This window comes from Chrysochloris asiatica, unplaced genomic scaffold, assembly GCF_000296735.1.
Source record: "Chrysochloris asiatica unplaced genomic scaffold, ChrAsi1.0 scaffold00043, whole genome shotgun sequence".
In the NCBI taxonomy this organism is placed as follows: domain Eukaryota; kingdom Metazoa; phylum Chordata; class Mammalia; order Afrosoricida; family Chrysochloridae; genus Chrysochloris; species Chrysochloris asiatica.
In genome coordinates, this window is record NW_006408561.1 from 18,313,462 (window position 1) to 18,330,135 (window position 16,674).

General features: G+C 40.0%; 1 protein-coding gene across 1 annotated transcript in view; it reads right to left on the reverse strand.

Annotated features, from left to right (window-relative positions):
* Window positions 1–16,674, reverse strand: part of SLC7A14 (solute carrier family 7, member 14) — an 87,179-nt gene that overhangs the window by 38,619 nt on the left and 31,886 nt on the right. The window contains exons 2-3 of the mRNA XM_006861829.1: window positions 10,379–10,615; window positions 3,386–3,603 (exon numbers count right to left, since the gene is read on the reverse strand). Of these exons, the coding sequence (XP_006861891.1) occupies window positions 3,386–3,603; window positions 10,379–10,615 (455 nt within the window). The remainder of the gene's footprint in view (window positions 1–3,385; window positions 3,604–10,378; window positions 10,616–16,674) is intronic.

Consider the following 16,674-nt stretch of genomic DNA (forward strand, 5'->3'; position numbering starts at 1 on the left):
ATTGCTTTGACAGGTCTCGGTCAATTACACTATACATTGTTGTCATTAAGAGCTGTTGAGTTGGTTCTGACTCAGAGGGTTTCTGAGGAGTGATGATGGGTTTGAACCACCAACCTTACTGTTATCAACCCAGTTCTTATCTTAGAGAGCCACACCAGGATTCCGTAACTATACGAGGGGGCTTCAAAAAGTTTGTGGAAAAATTCCATTATCTTTTATTTCCATGTGCTTCTAAGAAGAGATACACCATCTCTCAATGTTCCTACCAGATCTGAGACACTCTGACTGTGTGAAAGTTGAAAGGGAATGGAAAAGTAACATGTCATATTAATTACCTCATTCTTTTATTTTTTTCTTTTTAAAGGAACTGGCCATCGTGCACAAGCAACCCAATGTAGTGGAACAGATTTTGGATCACTCTGACCTGGGGAGGAATTTCAGCCCTGACTCAGACTAGCTTAGTGAGTTACCCAGCCTCTCTGAGCCTTGGATTCCCTGTTTGTAAGTTGGGGATAACAACGCTAGCATCAAGTTTTGTTGTACGAATTGAATGAGATGCTATTCATAAGGCACATTGCCAGTCATCTAGCAACAATCAATAAGGACCAGGTCCATTCTTCTGTCATTATCACTATTACAGACCACAACAATGTGCATATGAAAACATCCAAGATTTTATTATTTGTTGCAAACATTTGATGCAATTAGTTTTCCCACTTTGTAGATGAGAAAACATAAAAACACTGAAGTTAATTGATGGCCAAAGTCTTATAGTAAGTCCATGACCCAATAATTTCTTATATTGTTAAGAAAATTGTGAGAACATTTTAGTAGACTAAGATGAAATGCATTGAGTTCCAGGAAAACACACTCTTTCTGTTCAGTTTTATAATTTGTTTTTTGTATGTGATAGGAAAAGAACAATTTGTATCACAAGAAAACTACAGACTTGGAGATGCAGAATGGGGTCAACAGTGTTTCTTTGTCTTTTCTACTGGCTTTAACCAGTTTTACGGTTTATTCATTTCAAGGAGAAGGGATGAACTCTGTGGTTCTGTGGAATTCTTACAGATAAGCAGAAGACTAGAAAGCTTGGTTTATGTTGCTGTCTTGCTTATTTCTCTGCATTGAACAGCGTGGCATGGTTTAGAATAAACAGAAATTATTTTGAGTGTTCTCCAAAATTGATTTCTGATCCCTGGATATCTTGGAGGAAAACCAGTCTAAGCAAAAGCAAAAATGCAAAATGGATTGAGTTCTGTACTTGCTCTCCTCACTGGGCCTCTTCACCTGTTAATGAGAGGATAGGTCTAGGTGACCTCTAAGATCCCTTGCAGCTTGAATTCTTTATACATATATATAAATAAATAAAAGGATGGGCTAGTGAGTTCTAACAATAAACCTATAACACAAACATTTTCAGTTATACTAGAGGAAAAAGCAAAGCCAAAAATAAACCAGGTGCAATTCAGGATCAGTTTTCAGTGTAAATAATTTGCCACCCTGGTTTTCCTGTTTTTCTTTAGCATAAAACCTACACTGCTAGGAGAGCTGAACATATCTCTTTGGTCCAGCCTGCTGTCTTGTCAACCCCCTGATCCCACCAGGTAGACTTCTCTGCCATGGATCACATCCCTTGAATGGTATTTATATCAAGCACTCTACTCTGTCCACCCGGAGTACTGGTGTGGCCCTGTGGGTTAATGTGCCAGACTGCAAAGTGGTTTGAACTGTAAGATCAGTGGTTCCGGCAGTTCAAGCTCACCAGCTGTTCCTTGGAAATCCTATACAAGGTCACTATGGGTCAGAACCGACACGACGGCCCTTAACAATAACAACAACACTCTGTCCACCCAGCTGCTCTCAGACCCTGGCAGGACTCTCCATGTTGGGTCAAACATCAGGATACAAAACACCAAATCTAAACTTGCTGTTCTTAAGTCAATTCTGACTCATAGTGACCTTATAGCACAGGGTGCAACTGCTCCATAGGGTTTTCAGAGCTGTAAGGACATACTGTTAGGAGGGACCAGTCCCTGGAGAAGGATATCATGTTTATTAAAATGGAGGGTTGGAGAAAAAGAGGAAGACCCCCAATGAGATGGATTGGCACAGTGGCAGCAGCAATGGGCTCAGGTGTAGCAACAATTGTGAGGTTGGCTCAGGACTGGGCAGTGTTTTTTTGTGTACAGGGTTGCTATGAATTGGTACCAACTCAATGGCACTTAACAACAACAACAAGGACAGACTGCCTCATCTTTCTTTATTGGAGCAGCTGGTGGGTCTGAACTACTGACCTTTCAGTTGGCAACCTAATGTTTAACCCACCATACTTCCAGGGCTCCTAAACATTGAGATAGGATTCAAAACTGGTTTCTTCCCTACCTCCATACCCAGTCAACACTCACCATTCCTCACTCATACACTCTCCTGCCACCTTTACTGTTTTGTCCATTTATGTGCTGCCTGCCTCTCCTGAAAAACTGAGAAGAGAGTCTGTAGAATAGAATTGTTCAGGTATAATAGGCTTTGGAGTCAGGCAGTCAGAGTTTTGAGTCCTGACTCTGCCACTGATGCCTTGTGTTTCATAGCAAGTCATTTGACCTCTCTGTCAGTCTCTTCATCTGTAAAACTGGAATGTAAATATCTCCCTTGCAATGTTATCAGCATGATTAAAAGAGTTTTCACATACAAAGCACTTAACACAATGCTAGGCTTGTTGCAAGTGGCCAAAACACTGAATTGATTATTGTTTGTATAAAACAAATTCTTGCCAACCGTTTTCGAAACAGAAAATATATAAAAAGCACTTTTCCAGAACATTCAATGAAATGGGCATTAAAAGGTGATGAAGAAGGTATCATGAAGGTTCTGGAACAGAGCATCATTGTCTTGAAAATATATTTCCGGCTAGTCATAGGACAGAAGGCAGAACATACAGCAGGTATGCCATCAGCGGCTAGCAAGGGTAACAAGCACCGGGGGCAATCTCTAAATTGTACACCTGTCCATCTCCAATTCAAGCATCTAAAAGCAATCTCTAAGTTGAGTCCCTGCCCATGTGATCCATTTTCAAGATGAGTAGACTTTGATAATGGTGATGAGTTGGCAGACATGCTTTCCTCCATCTTCTTGAGCTGCCTTTTATATTTGTGGTGCCTTGGAATGTCAATTCTGCAACCCCTCTGGTGTCCCACCTTGGACTTTTATCATATCTTCCCTACCCACCCCTCTACACCTCTGGATGTCTACCGGGCATGAAGAAGGACATTGGCCAATAGAAAGTGCTCAGTGGTGCCCCCTTGCATGTGGCACTTAGGGCACTTGCCATACCTGGCATACCTTACATATGCCTTTGTATACCAGGCTTCTGGAAGGCACTCACCCCTGACCAGCCGTGGGGCAGGAACTGGCCCTCTGCCCAGTATTTCCCATTGATGAAGAAGAGGCCAGCGATCATGATGAACACCCACACTGCCAGGTTCAGCACGTTGAGGACATTGTTGAAGCCTACAGAATTCTTTACCCCCAGAGCAACGATGATGGTCATGATGACGGCGATCACCAGAGCCAGAAGGTCTGGGTAGGATTCCTCACCTTTCCCTAGAGGGAAATGATATGAGTTAGTATTTCCCTGATGGGAAAAGAGGGCCAAGAACGACCTCCCCTGCCTCCACCAATGAAAAACACCATAATCCACTCTGAGAAGAGTAGTCAGTCAGTCATGGAGCAGGGAGAAGCAAGTACATGCTCATGGGTTCCTGCAAGCCTGTGTTGTAGTCCATAAGCAGATACAAGTGTCGATTTGTATGTTTTGAGATATATGCAGATGAACTGATATCCTGAACCAAAAGCAGAAGTGACAATTATAATCATAAAGGAGCTCTAGTACCGTAGTGGTTACGAATTGGGTTGCGAACCACAAGGTCAGCAGTTCAAAACTACCAGTTGCTCCGTGGGAGAAAGATGAGGCTTTTTGCTCCCGTAAAGATTTATAGCCTCGGAAACCCTGTACAGGGTCCCAATGGGTTGGAACCGACTCGACGGCACTTAACGACAACAACTAAGGAAGAATGGGACAGATTATTGGGAGTCATTTGTGATGGAAAGCTAAGTCTGGCACGTTATTTAAAAGCCCTTTTATCTTCATTATTTTTAATCTTGTGTTGTTGTTGTCGTTAAGTGCCATTGAATTGGTTCTGACTCATAGCAACCTTGGATAGGGTTTCCAAGAAGCAGCTGGTGGATTTGAACCACTGACCTTGTGGTGAACAGTCCAGTGCTTAGTCTACAGTGTTACACCAAGCTTTTATAGTCAATGAAATTTTCTTTGCATTCCGACAGTCTTTCTTAGAAATTTTAAGAAGTTTGTTTTTGAAAACTATAAGAGGGTCCCTCTCCCCATTTATATGTGACTGTAGAGAGAAAATGTCCAATAAACACTCATCTCCCTGTTTTTTGCTGGTCTCGTTTATTGGTCAGTGGACTCCTGCCCTCTAGAGAGTAGAAAAGGCACTACCACAGCCACCAGGGTCCTAAGTCTGAAGAGTCTTTTGGCCAGTAACCAGCTATGCAATCTCATTTCTCTGGACCTTTTCTGGAAAAGAAAGGGTTGGACTACCTGATTTTAGGGGACCCTTTCACACTTAAAATTTTCATACATCAGGCCTCTTGGTGCGGTACTGTTGGATCAGCACTGGACTGCAAACCACAATGTCAGTAGTTCAAACCCACCAGCTGCTCCTTGGAAACCCTATACAGGGTAGCTATGACTCAGAATTGACTCGATGGCACTTAGCAACAACAATAACATACAAATGTAGTCTTCATATTTTTAATCTCATCATGTACCTGAGGGATCATGGTGGCTCTGTAGGATAAGCACTGGACTGAGAGGTATGAGGTCAGTGGTTCGAGCCCACCAGCCATTCTACAGCAGAAAGATGATGCTTTCTGTTACCACAAAGATATACATCCTCAGAAATCCTATACAGGGTCACTATGAGTTGGAACTGACTCAGCTTGGCACTTAACAACCACAGCATGGTACCTGGGTGCTCAGTGTCAGATCCTTTGAGAGAGGAACACTGACGTTCAGTGACTTGCACACAGTTATAGAGTGAGTCCTTAGAAGATTCCAAAGGGCCCTAAACTATTGTTTAGCTTCCTACAGATGTGAAAGGATAAAGTCAGACAGAATAGAAAGTGGATGGTAAGTTATGGGAGGAACCTCAAATCTCATGGTGTTTGCTACACTAGCTTCTGATTGCTTAGCATTCATTTCATTGTATTACACATTCCTGTTCCCTGGTGTGGTGTGCGAGGTGTCCTGGTGTGGCACTGTATGATAAGCACTGGACTGCTAACTACAAGGTCAGCATTAAAAATCCACCAGCTGCTTCTTAGGAAACTCTATACAGGGTCAATAAGGGTTGGAAGTGACAGCACTTTACAACAATAAATCCCTACTACAGAAGTCCTGGTGGCACAGTGGGTTAAGTATTGGCTTGCTAACTGTAAGGTCAGTGGTTCAAATCCACCAGCCAATTCATGGGAGAAAGATGAGACGCTCTGCTCCTGTAAAGATTTACAGCCTCAGAAACCCTAAGGAGTAGGTCTAATTTGTCCTGTAGGTTGTTATAAGACAGAAAAGACTTGAGGGCAGCGGGTGGACCTCTGCTAAATTGGCATCTATTTTGTGCCTCTTAAAAATATGTTTCTTAGTTAAAAAATCAATATATTTTCATGAATACATTTCAGGAGAATTTACAAAATCTGATGAAACTACTGGAAAAATTCCTTATAGTTTAAAAATGTTTCTGTTTTAGTTTTATTTTGACACCACTTGTCTGTCAGTTTGTCATACTGTGGTCTTGTATGTGGCTGTGATGCTGGAAACTGTGCCACTGGTATTTAAAATACCAACAAGGTCAGCTATGATGGACAGGTTTCAGTATATTTTAAAAACTAAGATAGATTAGGAAGAAGGAGAGGCAGAGCACTTTTGAATGGCTAGTCTGTGGAAGCCTTGTGAACAGCAGCAAAACACTGATGTAGCCCCTCAGGTTGGAAGGTGCTTAAATTTGACTGGGGAAGGGCTACCTTCTCAAAGTAGAGTTGACTTTAATGACATGGATGGAGCAAAGCTTTCGGGACCTTCATTGGTTGATGGGGCATGACTCAAAATGAGAAGAAACAGTTGCAAACATTCACTAATAATCAGAACATGGAATGCATGAAGTATGAATTTAGGAAAATTAGAAGTCATCAAAAATAAAATGGAATGCATAAAAACCAATATCCTAGTCATTAATGAGCTGAAATCGACTGGTATTGGTCATTTAAAATTAGACAATAATAGCTTACTATGCTGGGAATGAAAAATTCAAAAAGAATGATGCTGTATTCATCATCCAAAATAGCACCTCAAGATCTATCTTGAATTATAATAAGATCTGTGATAGAATAATATCCATATGCCTCCAAGGAAGACAAGTTAATACCACTATTATTTAAATTTATGCACAAACCGCTAAAGTCAGTGATGATGAAATTGAAGAATTCTACCAACTTCGTAGGTCTACATATGCAATTAGATGCATTGATAATTACTGGTGATTGAAATGCAAAAGTTGGAAACGAAGAGGAAGGATTAGTAGTTGGAAAATTTGGTCTTGGTGATAGAAGTGATGCTGGAGATTGCATGATAGGATTTTGTAAGACCAATGACTTATTCATTGAAAACACCACTTTTCAACAACATATGCACGTGGACCTCTTCAGATGGACTACACAGGAATCAAATTGACTGTATCTGTGAGAAGAGATGATGGCGAAGCTCACAGTCATCAGCCAGATGACTTTGGTCAGGGGCCGACTGTGGAACAGACTGTGGAATTGCTCATAGGCAAGTTCAGGTTGAAGCTGAAGAAAATTAAAACAAGACTATGAGAGCCAAAATATGACCTTCAGTAATATCTCACTGGAATTTACAGACCATCTCAAGAATAGTTTAATACGTTAGACAGTAACAACTGGCTACCAGAAGAATTGTGGGATGACATCAAGAACATCATACATGAAGAAAGCAATAAGTCATTTAAAAGACAGGAAAGAAAGGGAAAATTAAAATGGATATCAGAAGAGACTGAAACTTGCTCTTGAATACGGAGAAGCTAAAGTGACTGAAAGAAACGATGAAGTAAAACAGCTGACCACCAAATTTCAAAGGACAGCTCAAGAAGACAAAGTTAAGTATTGTAATGAAATGTGCAAATATCTTGAGTTAGAAAACCAGAAGGAAAGAACATGCTTAGCATTATCAAACTGAAAGAAATGAGAAATAATTTAAGCTTCAGATTTCAATTTTGAAGGATTCTCTGGACAAAATACTGAATGACATAGGAAGCATCAAAAGAAGATTGAAGGAATACACAGAATCACTGTACCAAAAAAAGAATTGGTCAACATTCAACCATTTCAGGAGGTAGCATATAATCAATAATGGATGGTATTGAAGGAAGATGTCTAAGATGCACTGAAGGAATTGGTAAAAAACAAATCTCCAGAAATGGATGGAATACAAATTGAAATGTTTCAACAAACTGAAGCAATGTTGGAGGTATTCACTCATATATGCCAAGAAATTTGGAAGACTGTTACCTTGTTAATCAATTGCAAGAGATCCATCCATGATTGTGCCCATTCTAAAGAAAGGTGACCCAACAAAATGCGTAAATCATTGAACAATATCATTAATATCATATGCAAGTAAAATTTTGCTGAACGTAAGTAAAAAACAATTGCAGCAGTATATTGACAGGGAACTGCCAGAAATTCAAGCTGAATTCAGAAGAGGAACTAGGGATCTCCTTGCTGTTGTCAGATGAGTCTTGGCTGAAGGCAGAGAATACCAGAAAGGACTGCCTTCTCAAAGTGGAGTTGACCTTAATGACATAGAAGAAACAAAGTTTTCAAGGCCTTCATTTGTTGATGGGACACAACTTAAAATGAGAAGAATGGTGCTTTATTGTGGTTTACTGACTATGCAAATGCATTTGGCTGTGTGGATCATAACAAACTATGGATGACATTGAGAAAAACAGACATTCCAGAAAACCTCATTGTGCTCATTAGGAATCTGTACATAGATAAAGAGGCAGTCATTTGAACAAAACAAGGGTATACTGAATAGTTTAAAATCAGGAAATGTGTGTGTCAAGGTTGTATCCTTTCACCATACTTATTCAATCTGTATGCTGAGCAAATAATCTTAGAAGATTGTTTACATGAAGAAGAATGTGGCATCAGGACAGGAGGAAGACTCATTAACAACCATCGCTATACATACAGATGACACAGCAAAGGGGGCTTAAAATGATTACTAATGAAGATTGAAGACTGCAGCCTTCAATATGGATTGCACCTCAATATAAAGAAAATGAAAATTTGCACCATTGGACCAATAAATAAAACCATGATAAATGGAGAAAAGATTGAAGTTGTGAAAGTCTTCATTTTTCTTGGTTCCACAATCATTGCACTTGGAAGCAGCATCCAAGAAATCAAACGATGCATTGCATTAGGCAGATCTGCTGTGAAAGCCCTCTTTACAGTGTGAAAGAGAAAAGATATCACTTTGAGGACTAAGGCAGGCCTGACTCAAGCCATGGTATTTTCAATTGCTTCATACACATGGGAACTTTGCACATAAGGAAGACTGGAGAAGAATGAGTGTATTTAAATGATGGTTGTTGTTGTGAAGTGCCATCGAGTAGATTCTGACCCACAGTGACCCTGTATAGGGTTTCCAAGGAGCAGCTGGTGAGCCTGAACCACTGACCTTGCAGTTCAAATGACTTTGCAGTCTGACGCATTAGCCCACAGCACCACAATATGGACTGCCAGAAGAACCAACAAATCTGTCTTGGAAGAAATGCAGCCTCCTTAGAATTGAGGATGGTGAGACTTAGTCTTTTATACTTTGGTCACATTGTTAGGACGGACTAGTCCCTGAAGAAGGACATCACATTTGGAAACATGGAAGGTCAGTGAAAAAGAGGAAGACCCTCAACAAAATGGATTGACACAGTGGCAACAACAATTGGATCAAAGAAAACACCAATTGTGAGAATGGTGCAGGACCAGGTGGTGTTTCATTTTGTTGTGCATAGGGTCTCTTTGAGTCAGAACCGACTTGATGACACCTAATAACAACCTCAAGTTCAGCATTTCAAAAAAAATACCAGCTGTTCCATGGGCGAAATATGAGGCTTTCTGCTCTCGTAAAGATCTATAGCCTCAAAAACCCTATACAGGGTTGCGGTGAGTCGGAATCCATGGCACACAACCACCACCACCACCATATCCTGGTGTGGCACTGTAAGGCCAGCACTGGATTGTGAACCACAAGGTGGACATTTCAAACCCATCAGCTGCTCCTTAGCAGCCCTGTACAAGGTCACTATTACTAGGAACTGACTCGATGGCTTTTAACAACAACAACAACAACAATTAACATGATGCTGAGTCCTGGTGTAGCGCTAGGGGTTAATGTGCTGGACTGCAAAGTCAGTTTGAACTGCAATGTCAGCAATTCAAGCTAACTAGTTGCTCCTTGGAAATCCTATACAGGGTCACTATGGGTTGGAACTGTCTCAACAGTACTTAACAACAACAACAGTATGATGCATGTGTAATTTGTATCCCTTTTCACATGGGATAACATAAAATAAGTTTCTAATGTTTTTACAATAGCCTTACTAATTAACCCATGTAGGGTGCGGGCTAATGCACTGGAATGCAACATCAGTCTGAACCACATTCAAGCGCACCAGGTGTTCCTCAGAAACCCTACACAGGGTTGCTCTGAGTCAGAACTGACTCAATGGCACTTAACAACAACAACACAACTCAAAACCAAACCCAACTCATAGTGACCCTGTAGGATGGAATAGAACTGCTCCAAATCTTTATTGAAGCAGATTGTTAGATTTTTCTCCCAGGATCAGCTTGTGGGTTCCAACCACTGACTTTTAGGCTGGCTGCCAAGCACTTACCCACTATGCCACGAGGGCTCTAGCTACATATTATGTCTCTATAATTAATTATTTGCTCCACTGTAGAACATTTAGGCTGTTAAATTTTTTTTTGTTATTATAAATAAAACTGTGATGAGCATCTTTTTGTATAAAGCATTTACAGAAATTAGAATTAATTCCTTAGGACACAGGAAAAATTGTTTTATTTTATTTTTTAAATACAAAAGACATTTCAAGACTCTAGATATAATTTTCCAAATTGTGTTTTGCAGGGGTGATCCCATTTATTTGGCTCTGTACGTTTCCAAGGTAGGGGTAAGAGAATAAGACAATCTCACCTAGGCCGTTGAGGGTTCCCACAGTGTCCACCATCCAGTGGCTGATGGTGTGGTTTGCCAGAGAATCAAACATGCTGCTCAGTGCGCTGGCGCCGGCTGCAGTGCCAATCAGGTACTCCAGGATCAGATTCCAGCCAATGAAAAATGCCACAAACTCCCCCACAGTGACATAGCTGTAGGTGTAGGCTGATCCTGTTGTCTTGGGGACTCGTACTCCAAACTCTGCATAGCAGACACCTGCATGGGACAAACACACAGATGAGGGAATTTCGGAGATAAATTTACCTCTTAACTGCTAATAATCTTGGGTTGAGAATACTGGGAGTCCCTGGGATTTTAGAGAAAATCCACAAAGCTTTATATATGTGAGGTGATTCAAAGTCAATTCTAACATCATCCAAATCTCACTTTTGAAAAAGCTTATATAGCCTGAATGCCTGAGAAGACATTCAGAACTAATTCTGTTGAACAGTTAGAAACTGATATTTCTTATTTAGGAACATTTTCACTTGATGTGTATGACTGTCTTATTTATTGTTCTTTAGGTGCCAAATGCCCTCAGTGAATTTGGGTCTAAGAATTCTGGTGTGGCGCTGTGGGCTAATGTGTCAGACTGTAAAGTCATTTGAACTGCAAGGTTGATGGTTCAAGCTCACTAGTTGCTCCTTGGAAACCCTATACAGGGTCGTCTCGACGGCACTTAACAACAACAATATGACCTCAGTACAGTATGTAATGGCTTTTCTTTCCTTTAGTGTTTACAGATTACAGAAGTTTATCTTCCTCATTTGAAAGTGATATTTTTCGAGCGATCCTGAAAATGCTGTATTATACCTAGGTGGTGAAAGAATGCAAATACAAGTAAATTACGAGTTATTAACAACAAAGTTTAGCAAAAGATAATGTAACATATGCAAAAGATAAGTTAGCGAACACTTTTAGAGTGCTTACTATGTACTGGGCTGGTAGTTAAATGCTGGGAATAAGAGACAAATGAGACAATACCCCCTGTAGTCAAGAGGAGATACGTCAGAAAATCAACACATATAAGCTCGACACTCTAAATGTATAGGAACTATGAGAGCAGAGTTGAAAGATTCATACATCAGCTGGGAATAAAGATAGATGAGGAATTAATCAGACAAAGGAGGTGGAACATGAGGTAAAGGCATGGTGATGAGAGGCAGTATGAAGTATCTGGGTAAGGGGAGCAGGCAGGGAACTGCGAATAGAGAAGGCCAGAGAGTTTAAGCAGAAGCCATTTTTTTTTTTTTTTAATGTTTTATTGTGAATTATATGATAGTTTACATGGGAGAACTTTAGTTTTACATTCATGGTTCCAATCCCCTCCATGCATCATCAACCACCCAAAGGGTATATCCCAGAAACCCGCTCCTTACACTTTCCCCTCCTCCCCCCAGTTTTCGGCTCACAGTTCCTTTCCCTCTCTGGGTCCAAAGTCCCCAGTCGCTTCATCACTCCATGTCATCATCGCTGTCTCTATCATCTCAGGAATCTCTGAGAAGCCATGTGTTTTTCAAAGTGGGTTTAAGAGCCCATTTCCACCAGAATCTTCCATTATACCAACATCTCAGGGGGTGAGGACCAGAAATCTCATTTTAACAATCTCCTCAGATAATGCTTGTGCTTATTTATATTTTAAAAACACTGGCATAATTAGAGATCAACTTAGAAATAAACTAGAATTCAACCTTTTGGGAGTTGGGAGAGCTTCCTCTTATCGTGCTAGGGACTGTGGATGTAGGATCGGTGAGTTGGGAGACCAGTGGGAAGATAGATAGAGGACAGTTTGGAGGAAATACCAGGAATGGGGGAAAGGGAATGTAAGAGGGAACGCAAAGCCAACTCTACCTTCAGTTCCCATTTTGTTAAGTATCTACCCTGAGGTTCTGTCTTCACAAATCAGGGAACAATAGTTCACTCTTTTGTGAATAAAGAGAGCAGGTTTCTTTTCGTTTTGTGAGGAGGTGAAATCAGTGCAAGGAAGCTAAAAATACAGATGTCAAAGTAATGATACAGTAAATGATTAAATGTGATTTAGATCTTTTCCTTCCCATCAGTTGCTGGGAGCTAGGCTGTCTGTATGAAAAGAAACTGAGTTCTTTGTCTCAACTCTACCTCTAACTGGCCGTGTAAACTTGGGCAGCCTTTTCTACTCCTTTATATTCAGCTTCCATATTTGTAGGGGAAAAAAAAATGAGACTAATATCCCTTACATTATCTGTTATATTGGATTTTGCTGCTGCAAAATATATTCAGCATAATTAAAACGTTTCTTTACATCATTTACCATACTGTTCTGTCTATGGCAATGTTCTCAGGAGCTACTGAAGACATTTGTCTCTATACTAAATGGCTCAGGTTGCTATTTTTCTTTTTGAATTTCTATGTCTGTTCTTCATTCCTACTTGGTAAAATAGACTTCCATCTTCTTTCTTGGTATCAGCTGCCAAACGTTAATTCTTTCTGCTGTCCTGGTGTTACCTTGAGCAGTCTGAACACCTCTTTTTCCAAATTGCTGTTTCCAACACTTGATGTTTAAATGGTTAGAAATGAGTTTCTAATTAAGAGGAGATGGTCTCTGAAGGAAGGCCTGGAGAGCTCTTTTGTGAGCTAAGTATGAAGTATTTAAATATTGAGACTGAGGATCTGATATTTCCTTGGGTGTTTGGAGCACTTTCTGTCTGTTCAGGGAACTTGAGAGTTGAGTTTGCATATAAAGATTAGGTTGCTCTCTTAGTACTAAGTGAGGAAAGGATTGTTGTTGTTGATGTTAAGTGCTGTTGAGCTGGTTCTGACTCATAGTGACTCTGTATAGGGTTTCTGAGGAACAGAACCACCAATTTTATGGTTCAAACTTACCTTGAGGTCGGGTGCTTATCCTATGGAGCCACACTGAGGGAGGGATTAGGAGGCAACCAATTTTTCTCATATCTAACTAATTTCTCCACAGTTTCACTTTAATAATTTCTATGTGCTATGCCCTCTCCTCTCTACCTTTCTTTGCCCCCTGATAAGGCACAAGGCTTATAAACAGAAATTATCCATGCAATGTTTTTGAAACAGACATCAATTTGATTGCAAATTTAATTTAAAAGCCAGTATTATGGAGTTTGCTTATACAATCAAATTTTCTTTCCATAATATTAAATCTGTCAAATTAAATGTAAAAATACCCAATTACAAAAATAAATAAATAAAATTAAACAATTCACCACTGAAGCCCATTTTCTAAGGGTGATCAGCAAATAGCCATGTCTTCATTGGGTCTTGTGAAGGGATTAGCCCCTTGTTGTCTTGAGTCAGACAAAGAGGCCCTGTGTTGTGCATGGTGTAAAGACCACTTGGAATCTTTTATTCATTTCCCAAGGTTCTGCTTGGATCCTGATGACTGTAGTTTGGGAGAACAGTGGGATAATCCATCAGCTATTAACCATATAAGACAATCTTTGGGACACATTCTTACTGCTGATCTTTTGGTCTAGGTATAATCTCCTGATTTGTTTGTTTGTAGGAGCCCAGGTTTTCAGCAGGCACTAGAGAGTAACCAGCCTGGTACTCGGTGAACGGGACTGAGTGTTTATGGTTCAAATGTTCTGGAAAAAACTGGAGCATGTAGTCATTAATCCAACTATTTTCAAGTATCTGGTGTGTGAGAAAGGCACACTCAGGGTCTCATTCAGGTAATTTCAATACGAAATAAAAACCACGGAATGAGTAACATTGGTTTTTTGTCCTACAGTATCAACTAGCTGAATGTACACAGGCAAGTTCCTTACCCTTGCATGGATGAAATGAAGTCAGCTAGATAAGCATCGAGGTCCTTTCTAGTGCATCTTTTTAAAATTTCATACCTCTTAATCATCTGAATCAATGGGAAATTTGATTTCTATAAAAATAGCATAAACCAATAGTTTTCAACAGAGGCGGCAGTGCAACCTTCTAGAGGGAATTTTGGAAATCTATGGAGATGTCTGTGGTCCTCATTGTGATTATAGGTACTTGTGGTATTAAATGGGCAGGAACCTGGTTTGATAGGCATCCTGAAATGTGTGGGGATGTCTCACAAAATGAAGCACTGTCTTGTGTCCACTATGACATAATGAAAACCCCAGTGGACATTGTGTAAAATGTCTGAATCTAATTGTGTCTACGCTTTACATAAAAACACACAGCTTTTAGTTTCTTCTTATCCCAGCATGACTTTAAATACACTGAATTTCCTTGGACTTCAATTACTGCTTCAAATTGAGGGATTATTTTACTTTGTCCTGTTTGGAACTGACCAAGAGTTATTCATCATTTTGGAAAGCCGCATCATCATCATCATCAACATTGGTCATGGTCTTTGAGGCACCAAGAAGCACCCCTGTGTTACAGTGCACTGGAGCAGTTACATTTGTGGTGGTTCTACAGTTGGTTGCACGCATCTGATGACTGCATTCTGTTTCCTAGTGCCCTCCAGCATTCACACATTGAAATAAATACTGCTTTTATTAAAAATTCCCTTCCTTTTACTTATCGTTCATACTAGGGCTTAAAAAATATTTTTTGGGGGGAGTGGTTTTTAGGAAGGTTACATTACCTTTGATTTTCATTTCAGAGTAGTGAAAGAAACATTATAAAATATTATAAAAACTTGACTTGACTCTATTAATGTTGAGAACAACTGCTCTAAATGAATTTCTAGTTAATTTTCATTTAATTTGGTAATATCTATGAAAAATTCTTACCCCAGACTTGCCTTTCTAATTATGCTATTGTCAAGGAAAACTCCTCACCACTGGACCAATAAATACCATCATGTTAAATGCTGAAAATACTAAAGTTGCAAAAGACTTTATTTTGCTTGGATCTACTATCAACACTCATGGAAGCAGCAGTCAAGAAATCAAATGTGGATTGTTTGAGAACTAAGGTACACCTGACCCAAGCCATGGTATTTTCAATAGCCTCATATGCATGTGAAACTTGGACAATGAGTAAGGAGAACCATAGAAGAATTGATGCATTTGAATTATGGCATTGGAGAAGAATATTAAAAGTACCATGGAGGGTCAGAAGAACAAACCAGTCGGTGTTGGAAGATGTACAGCAAGATGCTCCTTAGAAGCCAGGAAAGCCAGACTTTGACTCTCATACTTCAGAAATACCATCAGGAGAGACCAGTCCCTGGAGAAGGACATCATGCTTGATAAAATGGATAGTCAACAAAGAAGAGGAAGACCTCTAATGAGATGGATTAACACAGAGGCAACAGGAATGGGCTGAAGTGTAGAAACAATTGTAAGGTTGGTGCAGGATCAGGAAGTGTTTCATGCTGTTATGCATAGGGTCATTATGAATCAGAACTGACACAATGACATCTAACAATAAAAACAATTCATCAAGGATCCCTGTGGTACAGTGGGTTAAGTAAGCATCAAACTGATAATCTGAAGGTTATTGGTTCAAACCTACCAGCTGCTCCAGTGAGAGAAAGATGAGGTTATCTGTTGATGTAAAGATTTACAGTCTTGGAAACACTAAGGAGCAGTTCTACTCTGCCTTGTAGAGTTACTATCATGTGGAATTGACTTGATGACAGTACCAGTGGGTTATGCTGTTATCAGTGATTTTGCATTCCTTAGTTACTCATCAAATGAGTGGAGAAGGAGAGGCAAATTAATTCCAGAAGTGTAACCTTGTAGCTGGAAGAAATCAATAGAGAATAGAAGGGGGTGGGGGTATGCACACATCAGTGGCAAATGCAGACCACATGCTGGGTGTTTTCCCATTAGAAGTGTTCAGAGATGGGGAATCTAATGGGAATGGAATATAAGGGACTCATTTTAGCAGGGCTAGAGGGAGCAGGAAGGAGTCCAGGTGGAACAAAGGTTAATCTGAAAGGTTGGCAATTCAAACCTACCCAGTGACTCTTCAGGAGAAAGACATGGTGAACTGCCCCCATAAAATTTACAACCTAGGAAACCCAATTGGGCAGTTCTAGTCTGTTACAGCGAGTTACTATGAGGCAAAACCAACTAGATTGTAGCCATTTACCTATTATTTAGAGGGAGTATTAATAATTCTTCTGGTATTTTTTTCAGTCTATAAGTGCATAAACATCGATAACTTGGGCATTAGTGAGCTGAAATGGATTGGTACTGCCATTTTGAATCTGATGGGGTTTACTATGCTGGAAATGACAAATTGAAGAGGAATGGTGTTGCATTCATTGTCAAAAAGAACATAGCCAGATCAGTCATGAGGTACAACACTGTCTGTGATAGGAT